Source organism: Microcebus murinus, chromosome 4, assembly GCF_040939455.1.
Source record: "Microcebus murinus isolate Inina chromosome 4, M.murinus_Inina_mat1.0, whole genome shotgun sequence".
NCBI classification, from domain to species: Eukaryota; Metazoa; Chordata; class Mammalia; order Primates; family Cheirogaleidae; genus Microcebus; species Microcebus murinus.
In genome coordinates this window covers 30,632,232-30,655,957 of record NC_134107.1, presented here as the reverse complement: position 1 = coordinate 30,655,957, position 23,726 = coordinate 30,632,232, and the positions used below count along the sequence as shown (strand labels likewise).

Here is a 23,726-nt window from a genome sequence, read left to right as displayed (position 1 = left end):
TATTTTAACCAAATCCAGGCCATCGGTATAACCAAGCACAGAATCCCGGGGTCTTAAGGTTGCAAGGGACCTGAATTTACCTAGTCTTGCATTTGAGGAAAGGAAGGCCCTTGGGGAGCTTGTGATTTGAGCTGTTTTTTCCAGATTGCTACCCTTCCCAGATTTAGGCCTGTGCTGGTATAGACACCTCCCCTGGGTGTGAGCTACAGACCCCATCTATGCCCTCCCCTTGTCCCGCCAGTGTGGAGCTGGTGTCGGAGTTCAGAGAACTCCATTTCCCTTGAATCCACCTGAGTCACAGGAGGTACTTTTACCAGTGAAAGTTCTGCAGTTGAACAGCCTGGGTTCAAATTCCAGCTCTGCTACTTATTAACCAAACGTCTATAGGTAATTTAGCTTCTTTGCACTTTGATTTTCTCTTCTGTACAAAGGAGACAACAATGGCATCTCCTTCATGCGGGAGTCAGAAGCTTTCAGGAACTTATAAAAAAGCACGTAGAGGAGGCCAGGCACATGCAATCCCAGCAAATGAGAATCGTTATTCTCATCGGGAAATCCAGGCAGGGCTGGGCTGCTTTGCAATGAAAACTTCCCTAAAGCCCCAAGAGCTGGGAGGTGGGAATCCTCAGCTATTTGACCAAGACAAACAGAACACCAGGGAAAGGGAACTTCCCAAGTTCCAACAGTCTTGGCCTCGACTGTTTTATTTACAGCATCAGTTGCTCTATTATGAGTCACTCTTGCACGTCCCTCTGTGCTGTGGCCACACTATCTGGTTATCTTTTCGTTGTCGTGTGAGACAAAACCCTATAAAGAGAATTCTTCCTGGAAGTTGGCTTCCCACTGTGTTCCTCCACCCCAGTAACACCCTCGCCCTCCCGTGGGCGGAGTCTGGAATTCTAAGCCCTGCAACAGCTCCGTGTCAGGGACTTCCCCTGTGTCCCAGCATCCTTCTCTGCTTTGCCTGGCCTTCCACTCCTCTGGGTCCTGGAACCTGTGCAAGGTACTAGACACACGATCTCAGAACAGAACCTCACAGCAATCCTGCAAGGCACATCTATGATAACACTCGCTTGCCCCATGAGGAAACCATGGATTGGGTGGGTGGAGAAACTTAGGGTCACACGGCTTGAACACGGTCCTCTGGGATTTGAACTCTGGTCCGCTAATTCCAGCACCATGCTAGCTCCTGCTGCTCCGATCCCTCCCCAGACTGAGAACTCTGTGAGTTAATGAACATGCTGAGAATTCCTCATCACTGTTCTCCTGCATGCAGGGAAAGGAGAGGACGAGGAATTTATTTGGAAGCACAGCATAAAGCCAGACGTGGCTATTTTCCAATTGCAGACAGTGAACGACACACGCCTGTGGTGGGTCCTCCCAGAGGCAGCCCTTGTGGTGTCTACGGTGAAAGAGGACTTGGCTGAACTTGCCCACGGGCCAACCTTGTCCTTTGCCAAGTGAAAATCCTCAACAGTATCATTGTTCATGTAAAATAAACCCTATGTAGGTAAATTTATAGAATTCATGCACAATCCTAATCACTTAGTCACCGGCCCATTCTCCCATGTCTAAGTTCCCATCTAATAGTGTGAACTTGATGGGAAGTGTGGTTGCCAGCAAGGCCAAGAATTGAGGGCTGGAAATCATCTTTGCTTGACAAAGGGCTTCATTAAGAAGCTCTTTCCATTTGTGAATTTTAAAGCAAGTAAAGTTGGCAGTCTCTCACGATGTCTATGAGATATAGTTAGAAGGCCCGACTCTCTGACTTGAAGCATGTTTTCCATTGTCAGTAACATCATGGTACTCCCTGTGTCACTAACACATTTTTCTTTAATCTTCCAGAAGTATTGTTGTATTTCATTGGACATCAATAATAGTAACAATACTAGTAGCTAATGTTTATTGACAGGCAACTATGAACTAGACACAATAGGAGGATCATATTACATATATATTAATATATGCAACCCAACAATATAGTATAGTAGGAGCAGTGTGTGTATGGTTAGAAGTACAGAACCCAGAGTTAGGTGGCCTGGGTTCAAATCCCATTTCTACCACGTACAAACAGTGTGATCTCGGGCAAGTTACTTCACCTTACTTGCTTCATTTTCTCCATCTGTAAAATACAGAACCCAATACCTACTTTTTAGGCTATTTCTAGGATCACAAGTGAAAAGCCTTAATAAGTGGAAACATACATCACTACTTGGAAACCTAAATTTTAGGTCTTCCTCTAGGTGGCTGTGTGTGACCTATTCTCTGAGCCCCAGTTTCCTTTTCTACTACATGAGATGGTTTGCCAAGAGATTCTCTAGGAAATTTTTCAGATAATGCATTCTAGCAAATTAAATACATGTGATTATTATTTGATATTTTCATATTGTGTGTGTTTGTATATTAGACATGGCAAGTTTTTCTTTTCCCTATTTGCTGACTTAGTTGCTGAACTGAACTCAGATGCATATGGGATACTCATTAAGGCTTTTGGAACAGTTATGAGGACAGAGAAGAAATATGTGTTCCAACAAAAATGTCTCTGAGCTTGTTGAATACTTCAGAGCTAGGCAGATCAAGCACAGACTCTAATGTGTCATTCTAGGGCAGTATCAGCCCCTAGAACATGTGGTGGACGTGGTGTCTAGTGACAATCTCACAAAAGCACTGTGACAGACACTGGGCAGTCCCTCAGTTTGGACTTTTTAATAATCTGAGCATGTAGCAAAATCAGACCTGAAATGAACCTGCCTCTTAGAAGAAGTCTCCTAAAATGGGCCCTAGGCCACTAAAAGCTTCCCAGAAAATGAACTGTTGAATACCATGACACCAGATTATTACAGGAATTTCTAATATAGACGTTGACAGTGTTGCCTGGGGTTTGAAATGGGGAAAAGAGGCTAGTGCCTTAACCCAAAGAACACTGCCTCTTTAATGCCAAGGAAAAAAATAAGTAACCACTATTCTAATGTCTTCCTTTGAGTCATGGTCAGAAAGCAGAAATTATGTGTATTTGAAAGAGGTTGGCCGTGGAATAGAGATGTGACTCGTGCCCCTGGCACCCACAGCCATGAGACCTGGGTTTGTCAGATGACTTCTCTGAGCCTCACTTTCCTTAAAATGGCGACCATGACTATGCCTTCAGGCTTGTTGGGCATGCTCAAGGCAATGTATACAACAAGTCTGCCACCTTAGAGGGACCAAGCGAGTGGAGTTATTATCATTATGGAGCCCGAAAGTGTCTTTCCGTATCTACCTAATTCACTTCCCAAAGTGAAACACCTGGGTCTTGGCTGTTCCAATTTTTAGAATTCTCTTTGTACAGCAAGTGCATTTGTTACACAGAATGTGACCCACCTACTCCCAGCGTTTCCTGATCTCATGGTATCCAAGAGAGGAAAGAAAACTTATAGAGTTCAAGGTTCACTGGCTGGGCATGGTGGCTCACACCTGTAATCCTAGCACTCTGGGGGGCAGAGGTTTGGAGGATCGCTTGAGAGCCGGTGTTCAAGACCAGCCTGAGCAATAGCGAGAACTCGTCTCTACCAAAAATAGAAAAAAATTAGCTGGGCATGGTGGTGCGTGCCTATAGTCCAAGCTATTCAGGAGGCTGAGGCAGGAGAATTGCTTGAGCCCAGGAGTTTGAGGTTGCTGTGAGTTAGGCTGACACCACTGCACTCTACCCAGGGCAACAGAATGAGACTGTCTCAAAAAAAAAAGAAAAAGGTTCACAAACTCAAATGTCTTAAAAGTCCAAGCAGGGTAGCAGGTGCAACAGGTTAAGCATAAGTAAAAGGAAGCAGGGGAGAGTGTGGTGAACTGAAGGGCACCTAGCTTATAAGAGGATAATTTTTTGCAACATACTGTAAGACAAACAAAGCAACACCCGGCTGGATTCAACCCACACCACCAATTTACAGCCCCAAATTCTGAATATCTTCCTCATTTACAGATGAGGAAATTGAGACACTGGGAGTAGGGCCATGACATGAATAAGACCATATAACTCGATCATTCTGGTCTTTTTACATTAATGAAAGCTAGAAATTGGCTCCTGGATTAATCAAAGATCCTCTGTGGAGTGAGAGTGATAATATTAAAATGATGACTGCCAACTGTTTTATTTCATGCTATAATGTCAATACAACGTTGGATAGTTTGAAGACTGATTTTTTTCCATGATTCTACCTATAAACAAGAGACTGAGGAGTTGGCCTGGCCAGCAGGTATAATCTTTAAATTTAGGGAGAAGCAATGTGTTTTCAGTGATCTCTTGGAAGAATACTCTTTCTGAATTTTTTTAATGATGAATACATATAGATAAATATAGCTTTAGCAAAGCAAACTCATGTGCTATTTATTTGTAATAAAATGTTATATGTCATATTGAGGAATCTCTTTCTTCCAGGATTTCTTCATTTCTGCCTAAAATAGCAAAGGAAGCATAGGAGCATATTCTGATGAAAGAACACTGGATCCAGACTCAACCAATGCTGGCCCCAGGGACAGCCCTGCAAGCTCATCACCAGTGCTATGGTCTTGGACAAACTACCGTGCCTCTTAGCACCTGAGTGCCCTCATTTATTAAATGGGCAGAGAAATAGCTGCCTGCCTACATCACAAGATTGCTAAAAATCAAACAATACCCAATGTCCATAGCAAGGTGACATAAACAATACAAACAAGAAGGTATTGGCACAAGTCTGCTTTCTATAGTGATCTTTTCCTTTCGATGGCTGCCGGCGACACTCTTACTACCCTCATCATTCTTCCAGCGGGAGAACTGGAATTCAGGTGGCCTCTGCCACACGGAGTTAGCATGGAGGGGGCGTAGGGTGGAAGGTTGTTCCCGTGCTTCCCCCACCGTCCCCTCGCTCACCTCACAGTCACAATCTGGCCTCCGTCCAGGACGACACCATTCATCTGGGCTATAAAGATGGCGGCCACCGCTTCATACAGCGCTGTGCCATCCATGTTGATGGTTGCTCCAACTGGGAGGACAAACCTGGTCACACGCTTGTCGATCCCCAGATTTTCTTCCAAGCAACGGAAGGTGACAGGCAAAGTTCCAGCACTGAGGGACAAAGAGACAAAGAGAGACAAGGTCAGGTCCACTCTAGAGAAGCAGAGCAAAGCACAAACTGGAATGCCACTGCAAAGTTTTTCTCCTTTTGTTCCAATCGAGCAATGTGACATGCAAAAAGGCAATATCTGAAGCCAGAATAAAAAGCAGAGAGTTGGAGGCTCAAATTCAATCTTATTAAGATGCTAACAGGCAGCAAAATATTTTTGGTGGTTCTGGTTTTTGAGGTCTACTCAGAGCTTCCAGTAGCTCTTTCTCCTTTGGTTGCTGTTTCCATCTTGGATTCAATATTGAAGTGCATCTGATTGTCCACATAAATTGGGTTGCAAAATGAACAGAAAAACTGTGTCAGAAAAGAATCAGCTGTCAACGGTGAAATGGAATGAGGAATTTTGAATGACCTATAATTTCATGCTTAGAAATGCTGTTTCCAACAAAATGACTACATGGATTGCATCCAGCCCCTGGGAGTTGCCCTGAGCGGGGTTTACTAATTTTGAGACCAACAAACATGTTGAGCACCCTTTGGCACAAACCTGAGCTTCGAGCAATTCACTGGGGAACCTCACAGGCAGTCCAACTCCCTGACATATCATCATCAGCCAACTTTACAGTTGCTCCAACAACACAGAGCAGAAAAGCATGTGCTCCATAGCTAATTAAAGACACAATATGAAGTGACTTCACCCCCATTCCTCCTGGGCGTGGGATGTGGATTCATGGCCACATGACCCTGCCCTGAAGGCCAGATTTCCTGACATGCTCATATGTCTTCTAAAATTGGAGACCTGTGAGGATAGGGTTGCTAAGGCCAGAATATTAATTCCATGTGGATAGAGGTGCAGGAGAGGGTGGGTGGATTTGCTGCAAAGCTGAGTGATGTAGAAAGCAATGCAGAACACTCAAACTGCAATGGGAGTGCTTTGTGGTCCAACCATTTTTTTTTTTCTATTAAAACCTTAGCACAGTGAATTAGAAAACCTGCAATGTGGACAGCATTTGGAGGTGTTTTCTCTCTTGCACTTATGGTCTTAGTCAGAGATTCCCTCTTTTACTGATCAGAATTAGTGACTAGGCAAGACATAGATCCCAGCAGAGGTCTTGGTTTCTCAGAGGGTGGGAGAAGACAATCTGCTCCAGGGAAACCAAATGAAATACAGATTCCAAGGCCTCCTCCAAAACCAAGGAACCAGAAGCTCTAATATTAGAGACACCCAAATCTGCATCATATCAAACCACTGGCCTGCAAGTTCCTAAAACAACCTTAGCAGAGCCAGATTCATCTTACCAGAATATTCTTTGTCATTTCAAGCCAGGGGGGTCTGTCTCATCATGCTACCTCCTTGGCCTTAGGTAAGGAGAAGAAATGATTGATGGGGAGTATCTAATTACTAAAACCTTATAAACCTGGGGTAAAGTTAGGGTCTGGCCACATTTGCATGCAGGGGATATCCTCAGACCAGATTGTCACCCCAGCTGTCTTAATGAGAAGTTAGTGTCCCTTCATTCCTCTTACCCGCCCTTTCCTGGGGCCCTTTATAAGGGTGGCCAGGGCACCAGGACTGGTGTGAGATGACTGCCCAGTTGTGCATCCAGTGGCCAGGATTCTTGATTGCATGAATCTAAGGACACTTCTGGGATCATTGGAATACATTAATTTTTATTATTACATTCATTTTTCCAAAATGCCATCAAAAGGTCTTTAGACAACTACATAGATTGGAAAAAATGATTGGTAAGGTATGAAAATATCCTCTATTTCCCTACTGGACAGGATTTCTTTGTGTCTTAAAAATCCGCATATACTCAATCAATGCAAACTGGGACTCGAGCATTTTAATTTCAAGCTTTCTTGTGTTGACAGGCTGACATTTTGACATTGCTTTTTGGCTCTTGCCTCCATGGCCATATGACAGTATTCAAATGTTGCTAATAATAACTGTCAGATACTTGAGATTCTTCTTTTTTTTTTTCCAGAATAGTTTCCATGGCATGCCCGAAGTCAGAGGGATGAAAACAGGTCTGCCTCGGGCCTCCCTTCCTCTATCTGCCCTCCCTGCCTCCAGCCTCTGGGACCACTGGGAAAAGCCAGTCAACCACCGTTGACACCCTCATTCACTACAAAGACCAAGGAGGCAGAAAGGATATTTAGTGGGCTGTCCCTGGGTTTTGCGTTTTTTTTTTCCTCATGGCCATCATGGCAAAGAAACCCTGAATTAATTCTTACATGACTCATGCCACACAGCCTTTTGAAAAAAAAGAAATTCCACATCCAGGAAAAAGCCACATTTTAACCAAAGATTAAAACCACCTTTTTTTCAAATGAAATATAGGTTGAAGGAGGGAAATGGGTCTAACATTTGCTACCTTGGTCAGATAACATAAGCATTTGTCTTGATTTAAATACAAAAACACAGGCCATCCACATCCCTTTAAGATCCACCTTGTCTCACAAAAGTAGTAGGATAATGGTTTAGTCATTCAAAAGAAAAAAATTAATAATAATATTCTTTTTTTTTTTTTTTTTTTTTTTTTTTGAGACAGAGTCTCGCTTTCTTGCCTAGGCTAGAGTGAGTGCCGTGGCGTCAGCCTAGCTCACAGCAACCTCAAACTCCTGGGCTCAAGTGATCCTCCTGCCTCAGCCTCCCAAGTAGCTGGGACTACAGGCACAAGCCACCATGCCCGGCTGATTTTTATATATATATATATTAGTTGGCCAATTAATTTCTTTCTATTTTTTTATGGTAGAGACGGGGTCTCGCTCAGGTTGGTTTTGAACTCCTGACCTTGAGCAATCCGCCCGCCTCGGCCTCCCAGAGTGCTAGGATTACAGGCGTGAGCCACCGCGCCCGGCCAATATTCTTTAAGTAGTTTAAAAATCAAAACCATAAAGGCATTGGGAGAAAATACAAAGTAATGTTTTATAATCTGGGGAAGAAAATACATCCATGAGCAAAATCTAAATTTTACATGCTAAAGAAATATTGACAGCTTTGACTAAGTACAAATTGAAAACTTCTGCAAGGAAAAACACTATAAATTTTTAAGACAAATGTCAAATGAAGAGGGGCATTAATTGCAACATGTGACTTGTGAGCTAATATTCTTATACACAAACAGAGTTTGAAGACCCATGGGGAAAGGATGAGCACCCGACAGGAAATAGAGCAAGTTAATGGACAATTCGTGAGGCAGAGCCAAGGGGAAGGATGGTCCATAAGAACACAGAAAGATGTTGCCCCTCACTAGTAATCAAAGATATGCAAATTCAATGAGACTATTTTTCACCAATAAGATTGGAAAACATTAAAGTGATTGATAATATCCAATGCTATCGAGTAGGTAAAGTTACACTCTCGAACCCAGTTAGTAGGAATATAAAATAATGAATTTTTATTATTCATTTTATTATTGATGGTGATGTGTTTCAAAATCGTCGATGTGTACACTTGATTTAGAAATTCCACTTTTCTGGAGGGGTCATCAGACAACCTTGCAGAGATGTATTTATAAGGATGTTGGTCACAGCCCTCTTGAATAGACATGACTTAAATGTACATCACTAGGGGAGGGGTGGGGTGGGTTTGTATTGTAGCACACACAGTGCTTTATTATGCACTTGAATAATAGAACCCAAGAGTGCAAGGCTACAGTGAGCTATGATCACACCACTGCACTTCAGCCTGGGCAACAGAGTAAGACCCTATCTTTAAAACAAATAAGCAAGAAAAAAAAAAAGAATTCTCTAAGCTGTATGGTGGTGGGTGCCTGTAATCTCAGCTACTCAGGAGGCTGAGGCAGGAGGATCAGCTTGAGCCCAGGAGTTTGAGACCAGCCTGGGCAAAATAATGAGACCCTGTCCAAATAAAAAAAAAATTAAAAAAACCATAGTAGTAAAGTCCATAGTCTAAAGTTTGTGGTATGTTGACCAATAAAAATTAGCAGTTCATAAAACAATATATATATATACATAGCAAGAATTAGAAAGATGTATTAAGGATCAATTAAAAGGTGACCAGCAATTATCACTGGCTGATAGCATAACTAACTGGTGAAGCTCATGTGCACTTCTTCAAAATTTTATTCACTGCCTGAACTTTTCCACAATGAGCAAATATTATACTGTGCTCATAACCAGAAAACAAAAATAACATTAAACAAGGTTGTTTTTATTTTTGAAAACAAAAATTTACTTTTTCTTCAAATGGAGAGAATCTTTCTAGACAGAGATACTTAGCCATAGGAAATTTAAAGGGCCAAGAAAGAAAAAAAGGAAATTTTGAAGTGATTCTCTTCATCTTAGGAAACTGGATGCAGAATCTAGATCCCCAAGGTTGTATATATCCCAGCCTTTTCTGAAACTCTGTTTTCTACCAGTACCAAATTCTCACTGATCTGCAAAATGGAAATATAACTTGGCTTCTCAGGTGGTCACCACTAGTGGTCTGTTAGGTCACTTATGGAAAACTTGACTGCCTGGCCATCCTGTCACAGAGTGACCACCTCACTAGCAGAGGGTATGGTCATAGGCTCTGCAACAAGGACCCAGCCATGAGCTATGGGTTCCAGAGTCTGCTCAGCCTCCCTGCCACCTGTTTTATGATCTCAGCCACCACGGACCATGACTATTGCAAGCTTAAAATAAAACTCTCTCGTCTTTAAAATTCTAAATTCTAAGGCATTTCTTATGTAGTTCTTTTTGTTTCCTTTTTGGTTTGTTTCTACTAACTTCAGTCCAAGGTGATATTAAAAAAAATGATTTTTCTCTCTACCTAAATCTGGGGTCCTCTTGGCTACCCAGGCATTGGAACTAGGTAATGAAGGAGGAACTGACTCTTCATCAATGTCGAGCCTGGGGCAGAATGGGTCCATTAGAGAGGTTCATGCCAAGGTCAAAGACTTGGCTGACTTCTGTTTGTTTGAAAAAAAAATCTTACCTATAGTATCATTTATCTTGTACAAGCTGGTTCTCCTACTTTTGAAAAATTATTTGCCAAAACCTCAATAGAGTGATATTTTAGGATAACATTTTCCAAATCACAGGCGAGATTTTAATCAAACAGTATCCTATCACATCCCTTTGGAAAACATTTAAAACGAAACTAATATGTGGCAAATTAGGCATGCAAATTAATAGCATCTGGAAATTTTAGTATGAGATCCTATTTCCAATACAGTTGCATACCAGCAAAAATGTTTATTACAAGGCTCAGAAGTTCCTAGAAGGAGCCAAGCATTCACCTTTTCAAATTTTAGTGATATGTGAAAAGTGTTCTCATTGAACTTTGTGATGGGAGGGTTTTGAGAAATAGGAAGTGGCAAAGAGACCAAAGCAGTGAGCAGAGAGAAAGGCGATTTCTTGTATTCTCTACCTGGAAGCGGTGCCCAGGGCAGTGATCCAAGCTTGGAAAATGCCAGCAAAAAAGGAGAAGGGGTTTTTCCTGGTCACTACAAAGTAAATCAGGGGGAGAAAGATGCCCCCATGGATGATGAGGCCCACAATCACTGTTACCATGTACATCCCCAGTTGCCTAGCAACCACTTCCAAGTCCTTGATTGCAATGATCTTCCCACAAATTAGGCAGGCGATACCCAGGGGAGAGTACCTGAAAAACACAAAAGAAAAAAAATAAAACAGTATTGAAGAGATCATTATCCGATTCAGAACTTAAATCTGAGGCTCTGAGCCCTGAGGAAAACCCTTCGCTTTTCCTAACAAAAAGACTTTTACTGAGAAAGGGCCATGAGATTCAAAAGTTGTTATTTTCCACTTTGGGCTGACTGCCCTAACTGAAGTCTGTTTTATGGATCTGGTGGTAACTGCTCTGATGAAAAGTCCAAATGCAAACTTGGTTGTTAAGGTGAGTTTTAGGAATAAAAAAAAGACATGCTGTACCATATTTTAGCTGTACCATCTTTTAAGTAACTACCAAGTTAAAAGCTGAGAGACACCGGATATATGTTGTTATGTCTCTGGAAATCTTGTTTGATTTCTGTGTTCTTGGCTCCAGCCTAGACATTTATAGATAACTTCTGAGCTTTACAGAAAGCTATAAACTAGTGGGGTTGTAGACTTGCATTGTTTTTGCCTTAAAAGATAGAGAATATATTAAAATAAAAGAGAGATGCCAAAATAAAAAACCAGTCTGAGCCAAAAAGTACATTTAGAGAAATGTAGTTTTATTACTTCTAAGTCCGAAAGTATTTTTTCCATGCTTACTCTGACAATACTACTCACTATTATTCATTGTGCTTCAAGCCCTATGGTGAGAGCTGCACACTCAATGCCTGACTTAATTCTTACCACATTATTCCTATTTGGCAAATAAGGAAACTGAGGTTTAGAAAAGTTAAATAATCAGCCCAAGACCACGAAACCAGGAAATAAGAGAAGAACAATCTCAGATCTGTGAAACTCCACAACTGGGGGATTTTCCTCACCAAGACACACCACTTCCCTTTAGTGAGAAGTCATAGCTCTTTGAAGACAAGCAATTTGTGTCCTATTATTTCATACAGCGCTTGGGAACTATTTCTGTCCTCACTCTTGGGGAAAGCTAACCATTTTCTCTCTCGTCTTGTTCTATTCTTCACATGTTTGGCAACATCCTCCTTGTTATCCAACGTGGTGTTGCTAGGGCATGAATTTGTTCAGCTTGTGACAGTTTCTGACTGAAATGATAGTGTTTGTGGGAAGCTTGATATCTTACTAAAAATTCTGAACATACTTGGGAAAAAGACTATGGGGAAACTGCAGTCTTCAGAGAAGGCTCCCAACAGGGGTCAGGGAGTCAGGAAAATGAGAGGGACACCCAAACAGACTATTTTTTTTGCAATTGTTCCCAGAGCAAGTCTTTGTTTCCTAGATTAAAGAGAAAATGTGCAGAGTAGAGGAGAGCCCTGTATATAACTAGGTGAGACATGGAGCTTGTCCTGTCACTTACCAGCTATATGATCTTGCTTAGTGGCTTGTTCCCATTTTTGCAGGCAAGAACGTCAAGGCTCAGAAAGGCTGACTCCAACCTCACAGGGTTGCTGTGGACACGCACAGTGCACACTGCTCAAAACTCCCTTGCCCCACCCCTGCCAGTGCCATTATTAGTTCTCTGACTCCCAACAAAGGAATCCCTTGTAGGTCCCTTTCTCACACATATACCCCATGTCCTCTTGTCATCCACGCTTCATGAGTCAGGACTCAGTTAGTGAGGCTTTCTAGAACATCTCATGGGCTACTCAACTGCAGATGTTTTTATAGGGAAAAAATATTCTCTCAAGAGGAAACTGAGCCTGAAAGAACTGATTTGTAACCGATAGTAATTAGTTAAAACATTAATTAGTTAAAACATCAGCACAGCTACTCTCTTCCCAGATGAGCATGGAGCCTGAAGCTTCTCCTCGTCCTCTCCCTGGGGCGCAGGCTGGCCGTGTCCGAGGACTGCTTCCCTCGACACTGGAGCGTCTGAGACAAACCTGCTGTCATGTCATGAAACCCTCAGCTTTCCTGCCGTTCTGCATTCTCCTGGTGTGCCCATGGGCACAACATCTCACACTAGCAGGGTGGTCTCAGGGGCCAGACTTTTGTTTACTGAGACTGTAAATAACTGAGCATAATGCACCTTCCCCAAAAGCCAAAAGGCATTTATCTTCATAAACCAAGAGATTAATTCTTTCCCAAGATGTCTAGAAAAATTAAACAGGTCTAGAAAAATACAAATACAAGCTGTTTTGGGGTGCCATTCAATTTTCCTTCTCTTCTGGACAGTTTGTAGAATGGAGAGAAAATGTTTTCAAGGATCTTTGCCAAGGAAGACCCGCTACACAGTCCCCCTGGTGCACTTGGGCCAGAGACAAAGGAACTAGAGAGAAGTAACAGTTTACCTCTAGGGCACTCAGCTAGCTGGGAAAAGCATGAGTTCTGAGGCTTCTGAGTTCCTGGGTTTCCAAATCAATGACTTATCTCATTGAAAATGGCATTCCATGGAAAATAAAGGGCAAGTGCCCAGCATTCATGCTCACCACTGAAAGCTCCTGAGATAAAGCACACAAACCAAAGTGCATAAAGAAGCTGAGGGCCCCACTGAGAGTTCTGAAGCCAAATGGTCCCCAGTACTTGTTGGTTGGTTTCTATATTAGAAGGATGTGACTATAGAGTTAGGGAGAGGGAATGGCCGCCATGCTGCTCTTAGACTGGTCCTGCTCTCAGTTCTGTGCATGGTTTTCCAGGCACCTGATTCATCCAGGACCAGCCTGTTGAGTCTTGCTTACTGCTCTGTCCACTTTAGCCTCTACCCCCTTTGTACCTCAGCCCTTGCCAGCCCAGAGATCCCACCAAGACGCCCCTCCCAGAACTGGTCTCAACTCCACAAACACAAATTCAGCCACATCACAGGAGTCCCCAGAACTCAGTTAGTGTCTCTGCACTCATGGGCCACCTGCATCAAAATCCCCCAGCTGTCTGTCAACAACGCAATTTCCCTTGGCTCACCACATACCTATGGAGTCAGAACTTCCCAGAGCTGACTTGGGGAATTTATATCTTAAACAAGTACCCCAAATCATTCTGATGTGTTTGGAAGCCAATATTTCAAACAACAAAAATCTTATCTGCAACTGGCAATATGCAGATGTTACTTGATTAGCTTTTGGAAACCATTTACATTAGCTCTAATTTATTCAAGACCTTTGAGGTCTTAATCTACTGAAGTAATTAATTTGGGACTTGCAGGCCCAGAACAGATGGTGAGACAGATATTAGAATGGCGATCAGCTGAGGGACTTCCTCAGTCCTGCAGGGAAGCCACCCTGGTTCTGTCCCACACATGTCCAATAGCAAGGTCAGTTTGCCAGTTTGGGACAGATCCCCAAAGAAGGCAGAATTGTAATAGCCTCTCAACAGAGTTAAAAACACATCCCCAGAGTTGCCTAAAGGTGCTGTCTGTACTCAGGCTCTGTAAGCAACACAAATCTCCATTTTTCCCAATCCACGTGGGGATAGGTATTCTGGCTGCCCAAAGAGTGACTTTTGCTGAGAGCTACCATGCGTGGATTAGAAGTTTTCATCAGGACAGAGTGAAAATCAGTTTGTACAACCTCGAGGCTTATCACCCCTCCAGGGACTTCCTTTTGCAAGCAAATAAACTCCAACCCATCATGGTGGCCTGCAGGGCCCTCTCACCAACCAACCACCTCCAGCCTCTCCAGACCTCTGCTCTGACCTAAAAAAACCTTTCCGTTTGCCGTTTCCTCCTCCTGGAACATTCTCCCCTCAAGTCTTCACCAAGCTGCCTGCCTTTCACCCTGCAGGTCTTCCTCAAAGTCACCTTCCCAGACAGCGCCATGTGGCCATCATCTGCCCACGCCAGCGCTATCCCTCTCTACCCCACGGCCCTGTTTTATTGTCTCTGTGGCACTGACTACCATCTGAATTCCTGTTTGCTCCCTATCATAAGCTCCACCACGGCAGGAACCTTTCTCCGTCATATTCACCATTATATCACTAGTGCCTAAAATCATTACCAGCACAGAATGGAATTAGCACTGAATGAAAGGATGGATGGGTTGACAAAGATGCTTTGCTTAATCAAACTTTAGTGAGCCTCCTGAACCTTCTCCTGGGCCCATCTGGACACTTCCTTATAAAACCCAGTTTTACAAAAAACCCAGCTAAATCAGTTTAGCAGGGATCCCCACCCTCAAAATCTGATCACCCTTGATAGCCGATAGGGCTCCTCATCCTCCCCTGTCCCCAAAGTGATGTCGGGTCACCCTGGCCTGTCTCAAGCAAGAATCCCGTTAGGTTGGTTTAGCCAGAAACTCCCTGACCCCTGATGTTTCCTCTTGGTAATTTTCCATTCACAGCACTCCCCCTCTCCCCCAACCTCCCACTCGGTGGCTATAAATTCCCACTTGCTCATGCTGTATTTGGAGTGGAGCCCGATCTCTCTCCCCCACTGCAAAATCCCACTGCTGTCTGCAGCCCCTATTCTCACTGTGACGCTTCTGAATAAAGCCTGCCTTACCGTGCTTCAGCAAGTGTCATGGGATTTTTTTCTTTAACAGTGTGGATGGATGGTGCTTTACTGGAGTAGAGAATTGGAAGGGTGGGCAGGGATTTTGCTTCTCGCTTTGTGTTTTTATGGCGGTGAGATTATGAAAAGTTTTACTTTCTGTTTAAGTTTTTCAGATTTTGAAAAAATGTTTTAAAGAACTTTATAAGAGAATGAGGATATGAAAACCACCCCCAAATTTAGGGTTTTTCAGGCTTCTTGAAGAATTCGAGAACACAGAGATGCTAAGGATATAGATAGAACTAATGATAGCAATGGTAATAACAGATAACTATCATACTAATCCAAGTAAAATGCTCAGACAGTTCCCAGCACATAAGAAATGCACTGTGACTATTGATCACAATCTTATGTAATTCTCGTGGCAACTCTATGACATGGATTCTACAATTATCCCATTTTACAGAGAGGATAGTGGGGGTGTAGAGTGTCTAACCTGCCTAAAGTCACACACCTTGTAGTAGGAGCATCATGGATTCAATCCAGTCTAAAGTGAGAAAGAAACTGATTCAGATACCACTACCACCTCCATACAGCTCCACAACACTGGGCAAGTCAACCTCTGAGCTTAGTTTTCTCATCTGGAATATGGGCTAACAAAAGCACCTATATTAGGTATTATTGTGAAGAATATATGAGTTAATACATGTAAAGTAATTGGAATAATATTAAGCATATAGCTTAATAGGAATTTGGTAAATTTCAGTTATAATTTAATAATAATAATTTCCTTGACAATAAATGTGGTAATACATGTATAGCAACTGAAAAAGCGCTGACCATACAGTAAGAATTTAATCATTATAAGTTATACTTTACCAATAATAATAATTATAATCTCCTAAATGTTATTTTTTTGCTATTATTACTATTCATAGAAAAGAGTGCAAAAGTATTCCGATTGTTTCAGCTTTGAGAGGTCAGTTAAAGAGTGATTGGCTGTTTTACCCAGAAGCTGCTTATTAGCAGGTTAACATCATTAGCAAAAAAGCAGCAGTCCCCAACCTTTTTTGGCATCAGGGACTGGTTTCATGGAAGACAATTTTTCCACGGACCAGGTGGTGGGGGATGGCTTTGGGATGATTCAAGGACATTGCATTTACTGTGCAGTGAGACCTCCCTGCTAATGATGATCTGTATTTGCAGCCACTCCCCAGGGCTAGCATCACCACCCCAGCTCCACCTCAGATCATCAGGCATCAGATTCTCATGAGGAGCATGCAACCTAGATCCCTCACATGTGCAGTTTGCAGTAGGGTTCGTGCTCCTATGAGAATCTAATGCCCCTGATGATCTGACAGGAGGCGGAGCTCAGGCGGTGATGTGAGTGATGGGGTGCGGCTGTTAATACAGATGAAGCTCCATTTGCTCACCAGCCGCTTGCCTACTGCTGTGTGGCCCGGTTTCTAACAGGCTACAGACTGGTACCAGCCTGTGGCCCCAGGGATTGGGGACCACAGAACTAAAAAATGAAAGAAACGTATAGAATTGGCATCTCACATCATGCAGTGCACTCCTGACTCTGTCTCAATGAGGTAACCAACAGATGTCAGGAATCATTCCACGGGCCTCATTCCTGCCTCACAGCGGCTCTTCATCCCCTAGAATAGGACACTAAATCTTTAGGAGTTTTGTTTTCTGTGAATAAGACACTTCTTCATCCACACCAACCTCCATGCCTTGGGAGAAGGGGGGCTACACTTTATCCCACTGACTCATCTGATCGTTCCTAGAAGATTCCATTTCCTGCAAGAGTTTTGTAGAAATGACTCCAGGAAGGAATCGATACACTGCCCACGTCGTTGGCATCATGTTACAGAAACATGGGCGACGTGTTACAGTAAGGATGAACATCCTGCTAGAAATTCTAGGAAACAAGGAAGATCCCAATATTTAACCAAGAGCCCTATTCTGCTTTATGTATTATCATTTATTAAATTCCTAACAGACTCAGATGGATCGGAAGGACTTAAAAATATTTTTTTACAGCACCACTATGTTACCTTAAATCTTCATTCAGAAGAAATATTCAGAAACCTAACATTGCCTGGGAAGCTGAAGAATCGGTACAATAATAAAAGAGAACATATTATTTTACTAGCATCCTTTCTGTGTTTTAAAAGCACCATAAAACAATGATCTTAACAAGCCAGGTCTCTTAAATATGGTTCATGAAATCCTGAGGAACATCTCCTGGATCAGAAATTCTGGCGCTTTCAGCTATGCCACTCATTCCCGCAGCTTTAGTAAGAACTGACTACAGGCACATCACTGCATTTGGTTCTGTGATGATAAAAGATAAGTGAAGAACAGATTTCTGCCCGTATGATGTGGGGTGAGAGGCAGGGAAAGGGAGAAGACAAAGAGCAGCTAGAATGTCAGTGGAAGGCAATGGAAGGCACCTAGGGAAAGCTGGGAACACATCAGAGGAGGAGTGGGGAGAAGGTGGCCGGGCCGGGGACATGCAGAGGGCAACGTGCAGCCCAGAGTTCCTGCAGAAGGAAAACAGAGCACAGATGGGACTTGGTCTGATAGTGGTTTTATTCTTTTCTAAGCAGACAAACGGGACCATCCTAGGAGTCTGAAACAAATGCATGGAAAAAGCTGTCTGATAGATACGGGACCCCAGAAGGTTCCAGAGACTGAAGGTGACACACTTTCCTTAATGAGGAAGTGGGGACTCATGCTCTCTTGGGCTGCCTTACATTTTAGAACCACTGACTATAAACATACACAAAATAAAGTGGAGATGATATTGTTTAGACCAGCAGTCCCCAGCCTTTTTGGCACCAGGGACTGGTTTCATGAAAGTCAATTTTTCCATGGTGGGGGGGGTGGGGAGGCAGAGCTCAGGCAGTGATGAGAGTGATGGGGAGGGGGTGTAAATACAGATGAAGCTCTGTTCACTTGCCTGCAGCTCCCGTCCTGCTGTGCCCCTGCCTGCTCCTCCTAAGCCTCATGGCAGGGTAGCCCTAAAGGGTAGTGGTCTGCTGCCTGGGGGTTGGGGACCACAGGCTTAGACAATTTAAACAAAAAAGCGTATCACTTATGCATCAAGGATTTTGATACCAATATAAACTCCAGCTATTCCTTTTCTTAGCTGTATCATCTTAGCAAGTTAATTCCCCACAATGAGCCCCAGTTGAATTTTCTATAAAATGGGAATAATAATACCATCTTTGCAGGGTTGTTGGGATTACATTTGATAGATATTAAGCACCTTTCATGGCTCTTGGCAGGTAAAAGGAAATAAATAAATGAGAGTTTTTATTACAGCAATGATCATGATAATGGTGAAAGAATCACAATTTAGTGTCTCCGGACCACAGTGTTCCCTTCTGTAAAACCCGAGCATGAGACCAGGTTTCCAAGAGCAATTAGAGTTCCAGCACATCCCCTGCAATTTCATTTTTGTGTGCATGCCCTAACAACTGCCTGTTTTCTCTTCTATATGAGTCATGAGAAACCCATGTCTAAGACATTGCTTTTGGACACCAGAATATTGGAGCAGTGGTTCCCACACACTCCCTGGGTCATGCCATGTCCCTGGTATCTTGGATTCATCTTTGTGTCTCTAATACTGCTCATCTTCGGTATTGCTGATTGGTTTTCCAAGCTTGTCTCTTTTTCTTTTCTTCTAGGGCAGGGATCAGCAAACATTTTTTTTTAATGTAAAGAGCCAGATGGTAAATACTTCAGGTTTTTTGGGCTATATAGTCTCAGTGGCAACTATCAAACTTTGCCATTACAATATGAAATCAGTGACAGGCAATATGTAAACAAATGGGTACGGCTCTATTTCAATTAAATTTGATTTATGGGCACTGAATATGAATTTTATATAATTTTTATGTGTCATGGAATATTATTCTTCTTTTGATTTTTGTTTTTTATTTCTTGCAATGGACTGAACGTTTGTGTCCCCCTCAAATTCATATGTTGCCCAGTGCAGTGGTGTCAAGAGGTGGGCCATCCAGGAGGTGATTAGGTCAGGGGGGCTCTGCCCTCATTACTAGAATTAGTGATCTCAATAAAAGAGGCTTGAGGGAACCTTTTTGCCCTCTCTACCATGTGAGGACACACATGAAGGAGTCATCTATGAAGAATGGGCCCTCACCAAACACCAAATCTGCTAGTGCCTTGATCTTTGACTTGCCAGCCTCCAGAATGGTCAACAATAAATTTCTACTGTTTATAAGTCACCTGATCTATGGTATTTGTTTTACAGCAGCCAAAATGGACTAGGACAATGCTCTTCCAAAGAAGACCCCAGAGAGGTCTCTCGCTCTCTTTCCAATTGGAGGTACGATAAGAAGTCAGCCATCTGCAACCTGGAAGAGGCCCTTGTCAGAACCCGACCATACCGGCACCCTGATCTTGGACTTCCAGCCTCCAGAACTATGAGAAATAAATTTCTGTTGTTTTTAAGTCATCCAGCCAGTGGTTCTTTGTTATAGCAGCCTGAACTAAGGAAGACAAGACACAAAACCATAAAACCCATTCTTAACTTGCTGGCCCTACAAAACAGATGGCTGATCAGATTTGGCCCAAGGGCCATACTTTGCTAACCCCTGTTCTAAGGGAAGCACCAAGAAAGAGATTTTCATCCCTTTCTCAAAGTTTTTCTGGAGTGCCATTTGACTAGTCCATGCCCACTCTTTCCTGCTCAGACGGCTCCAGCATCCCCTGAGGACCCCAGGGACTTCTCATACCCCCACAAAGAGGAAGTAAGAACAAGCCCACTTACCACATGATCATGATCACTAACTTCATTACGATCTCATTCAAAATGTTGAAGAATTCCACCATCAGCTTGGCCTGCTCGCCCATCTTCCCCATGGCGATGCCAAAAGCAATGAAAAACCCTATCAGACCTGTTGGGTGAATCACATTACACAGAAGGAAATTATAAAGTATGTATTTTCCTTTCCCCTCATTCTTTACCATTCCCGACCTACGGAGCCATGTTCTCGCCGTGGGTTATCCTATGAATTAGGCATGAAAAGAGAAAAGCATTTTATTTCACACTGAAAGTAACTTTTCCCTGGATAATTGTGGCTTTATTTAACATTTTCCACATGACCAAGTTAAACTGCAAGCGGTGTTAGTTCCTTGAAGAAAATGAATTCATTTTCACTCTAAACTAAAAGGTGCTGTCTTCTCTCTCCCCTCACTTATGAAATCATGGGAGACCACGTGTAAGCAGATTCTATCATTACACAAATTAACAAGCCTTGGAAAGGCCTGTTGGGACTTGGGGATTTCCATGTGAACTTTGGAGCCAATATTGGAATAGCAGAGACCAATTAGCCAATAAAGTCTTTGCTAGGTTATGTCTAGATTGTTCTGATGTTATCTCAAATTAATACATGGCTGGTATGTTTCCCACTAGGAAAATCCTAAATGTGATTTTTTTTTTTTACTGCTGCACACCTAACATGAGGGGGAAGAGGAATATTAAATAATAAAATGGAAAGCAATAAGAAATCCAAGACAAGTTGGGAAACTCCAATTTACTCTGTTTGTTTGAATTTAACCTATTACTTATGAATTTGTCATAATTCTTTTAATGGTCAGAATGCTAAGAATGCTTTCTTTTTAAATTTTATTTATATTTTTCAGGATCATAAAGACAACATGGACTTCATTGTCAGATTCTCGAAGTTCCTAGCCTTTCAGCTCTCTTTTTCCTTCACTTGTCAACTTTGACTTTTATCTAAGTTCATCCCTACCCCAGCCTCCGGGTAAATCCTAACCCCAGGCAGGAAGCATTTGAGGAGCTAGGATCCTGACCTCTAATGTCAGCATCAGACTGTGCCAAGTCTTGGACTAATTCCAATACCCAACCTTGAGTCTCATATCTGTGTGGCTTTGCCCCATCCCCGGTGCCCAAGGTCCTGGGAAGCTGCCCTACACTTCAGTTCCTCCAAGGCTAAGCCTGGCTTTTCTCTTCTCTCTGTGCCAGTTGGTCCTTCTCAGTACCTCAGCCTCAGGCCTGGAGTCACCCCCCAGCCCACGCAACTACTGGGGCACACTGTGTACCTGGGGGCTGCCTGGATTTCTGAGCGTCAATCACAATATGCTCCTTGACCCATGACCAAGTGTTGCCAGTCTTGAGGCCCCAATTCTGACTACTTTCACGGCCCCTAAATCAATATTGGTACACCCTTGGCTACAGGTCTTTGCTTGCCCACCTGACTTTTTCTCTGACTCTGAAGTACAGACCATCTTCTCTTCCCTCCCCCTCCCACCTTTTCTCCACACCTACCCTATCCCAGTTTGGCAGAACTAATCCACTTCTTCCCTATTATATCTGGTTTCCTATTGTGTCTAGTTATACCTGTATTCTTGACTTGTAGCAGGTAAATCATAGCATTATAATTTGATTCTCTTAAAAGTGAGTTCTTTTTCTCTGAACCTGTGACTTTACTCATTCTCCAGTCACCTAACCCATTCACCTGTCTATACCAAGCACATATCACCCCAGATTGTTTAACTACCCTCTGCTGGATCCTTTCTGTCTTCAGCAAAAAGAATCTAGCACTTGTGCTCAGGATTGTTAATACCTGGTATTTAATATCTCCCTTTTTAGCTCTGGGCCAGAAAACTTGACAAATGACTTCACAGGTGAGTTATTGGCCTAGGAAAGTTAAAAGCTTGGTTAAGATTAGATCCAGGACATAGTGGGCTAGTTCTGTAGTAATGTATGAAATCAATTTCGGGTTACTCATAAGTCCTTCTTTTAAGCCCATGGGGAAGTCTTTGCTAGGTGGGTAATAAAAAAGAATCAATCTCAATATTATGGCTGAGAATACTGGGATTACTTGGTTAATTCCATTTACAAAATTTTAAGGGAAAATACACAAGGTCTCAAGGTCCCAAGAACTGAAACGAAAGAGCTCCCCTAGGTGTCAGCAGAAACTGGCAGGATCTGTGAGCGCAGGAGGTAGGTTTTTAAAGAGAAATTGGAATTGATTTAAGCAGTTTGGATTAAGGTGGAGCCTAGAATTGGTTCTGGAGGTTTTGTGGGGGAGAAACAGGTCCTTACAGAAGTAGAAGGCCAGGGCTACAGTTGTGTCTCGCTTACTATATGCTTAGTCCCGGGGACTTTCCAAAGCCAAAAAAATAGAAAGACAGAAAAACTAAACAACAAAGAAAGGCCACCATCTCTGCCTTTGGAAAATTATGGAAAGAACCTTATTTCAGCCATGATTTGTAAATGGGAAGTTTCTCAACAATCTAACTTCCCTTGGCTTTCCAGCGCCTTGATCTGCACTTGGATGGAAACCCATGTTCAGCTGGTTATTTCCCTCTGTAAACATTGCCTAACTGAAATCACTCACTGGAACGGGGGTGTTTCATGTGAACAAAGCCCTCTTAGACTTGGTCGCTGGAGTTGAGAGAGTAGTGAGTTGTGTTGAAACTCCCAGGACGACCAAAGGTCATGTGACATCCCAGAATCCACCAAGACTCTGGAAATGACCAGGAAAGTCTTTGAATGATTCACTCCAAAGCCCTGGCCCCATTACTCATGGCCTCGACCTCCTCTTGAGTATGAAGACGACAAGGACAGTAGAGTCTTAAGTTATGACCAAGCAGAAGGGACCGGGTGGGAGTTGGGAAGGTCCTGAAAGGGTGTTACAGACATCTGGGCAGAGATATCTGCTCACAGGTGAATGCTGAGGATATTCACAAAACCTCTTTCTCAGAGGAACTCTCCTTCTTTCTCTTCCATCCTTCTGTCTCTCACTTCCCACTGGTGGATTAGTAACAATGTTTATTGATCTTCCATTGCCTGGCAACCTGGTCGGCTTATCTCCTCCCTCATTCTCACTTACGCAACCTGCTTCCTTTCAGGACAAACAAGAAAGATCTGCGTCTGCTTCTCAGTGGCTGGGCAATGCTGCTCCCTCTACCTTTTCTCTGCACCATTCTGGATGGGTAAGGAGTAGGGGTTACCAAATAAAGAACCAACAAACAGGACACTCAATTACTTTTTGAAGTTCAGATCAACAATAAATAATTTATTTTTTTAGTATTAGTATGTCCCATGCAATATTTGGGACATAGACTAAAAAATTATTTGTTATTTATCTAAAATTCAAATTTAACTGGATATCCTGTATTTATCTGGCAACCCAACTAAGGAGACAAAAGAATTGGTATTTTAGGTGACAAAGGATAGAGAGGACCACTGAGCTCATCCATTTCGAAATAGCTATCACCTGAGCCCTTAGAAATCTCACTTGGATGGATAAACATCATCCATCCAGAGTCCTCATTCTTCCCGGGTCTTGGCCAAATGTCCCTATTTCTTGCCTTGGGGACACCATTTTGATATTTTGATGGTGGATGGGGTTATGGAGGGAAGTGGACTCACTGTGGGTGGGGGGCAGGAAACTGAGCAAACTGGAGCCACTTGCAGGATGGGAAATCTCTGTCCCCTGGGGGTGCTTTTTATGGAGCTCCTCAGCTGTTCCTCCACTTTCATAATGACCATAGCTCTATGCACATGGCATGGACAATTGTGCTTTGTATGCACAATCTCATTTAATCCAACAACCTACAAAACAGAT

The 23,726-nt window shown here is 42.8% G+C and overlaps 1 protein-coding gene across 3 annotated transcripts in view; it reads right to left on the bottom strand.

Annotated features, from left to right (window-relative positions):
• SLC1A2 (solute carrier family 1 member 2) overlaps positions 1-23,726 on the bottom strand; it is a 145,026-nt gene that overhangs the window by 27,414 nt on the left and 93,886 nt on the right. For all 3 annotated transcript variants that reach the window (XM_012755408.3, XM_020286515.2, XM_012755409.2), the window contains exons 6-8: positions 19,898-20,024; positions 10,456-10,689; positions 4,880-5,074 (exon numbers count right to left, since the gene is read on the bottom strand). In XM_012755408.3, the coding sequence (XP_012610862.1) occupies positions 4,880-5,074; positions 10,456-10,689; positions 19,898-20,024 (556 nt within the window). The remainder of the gene's footprint in view (positions 1-4,879; positions 5,075-10,455; positions 10,690-19,897; positions 20,025-23,726) is intronic.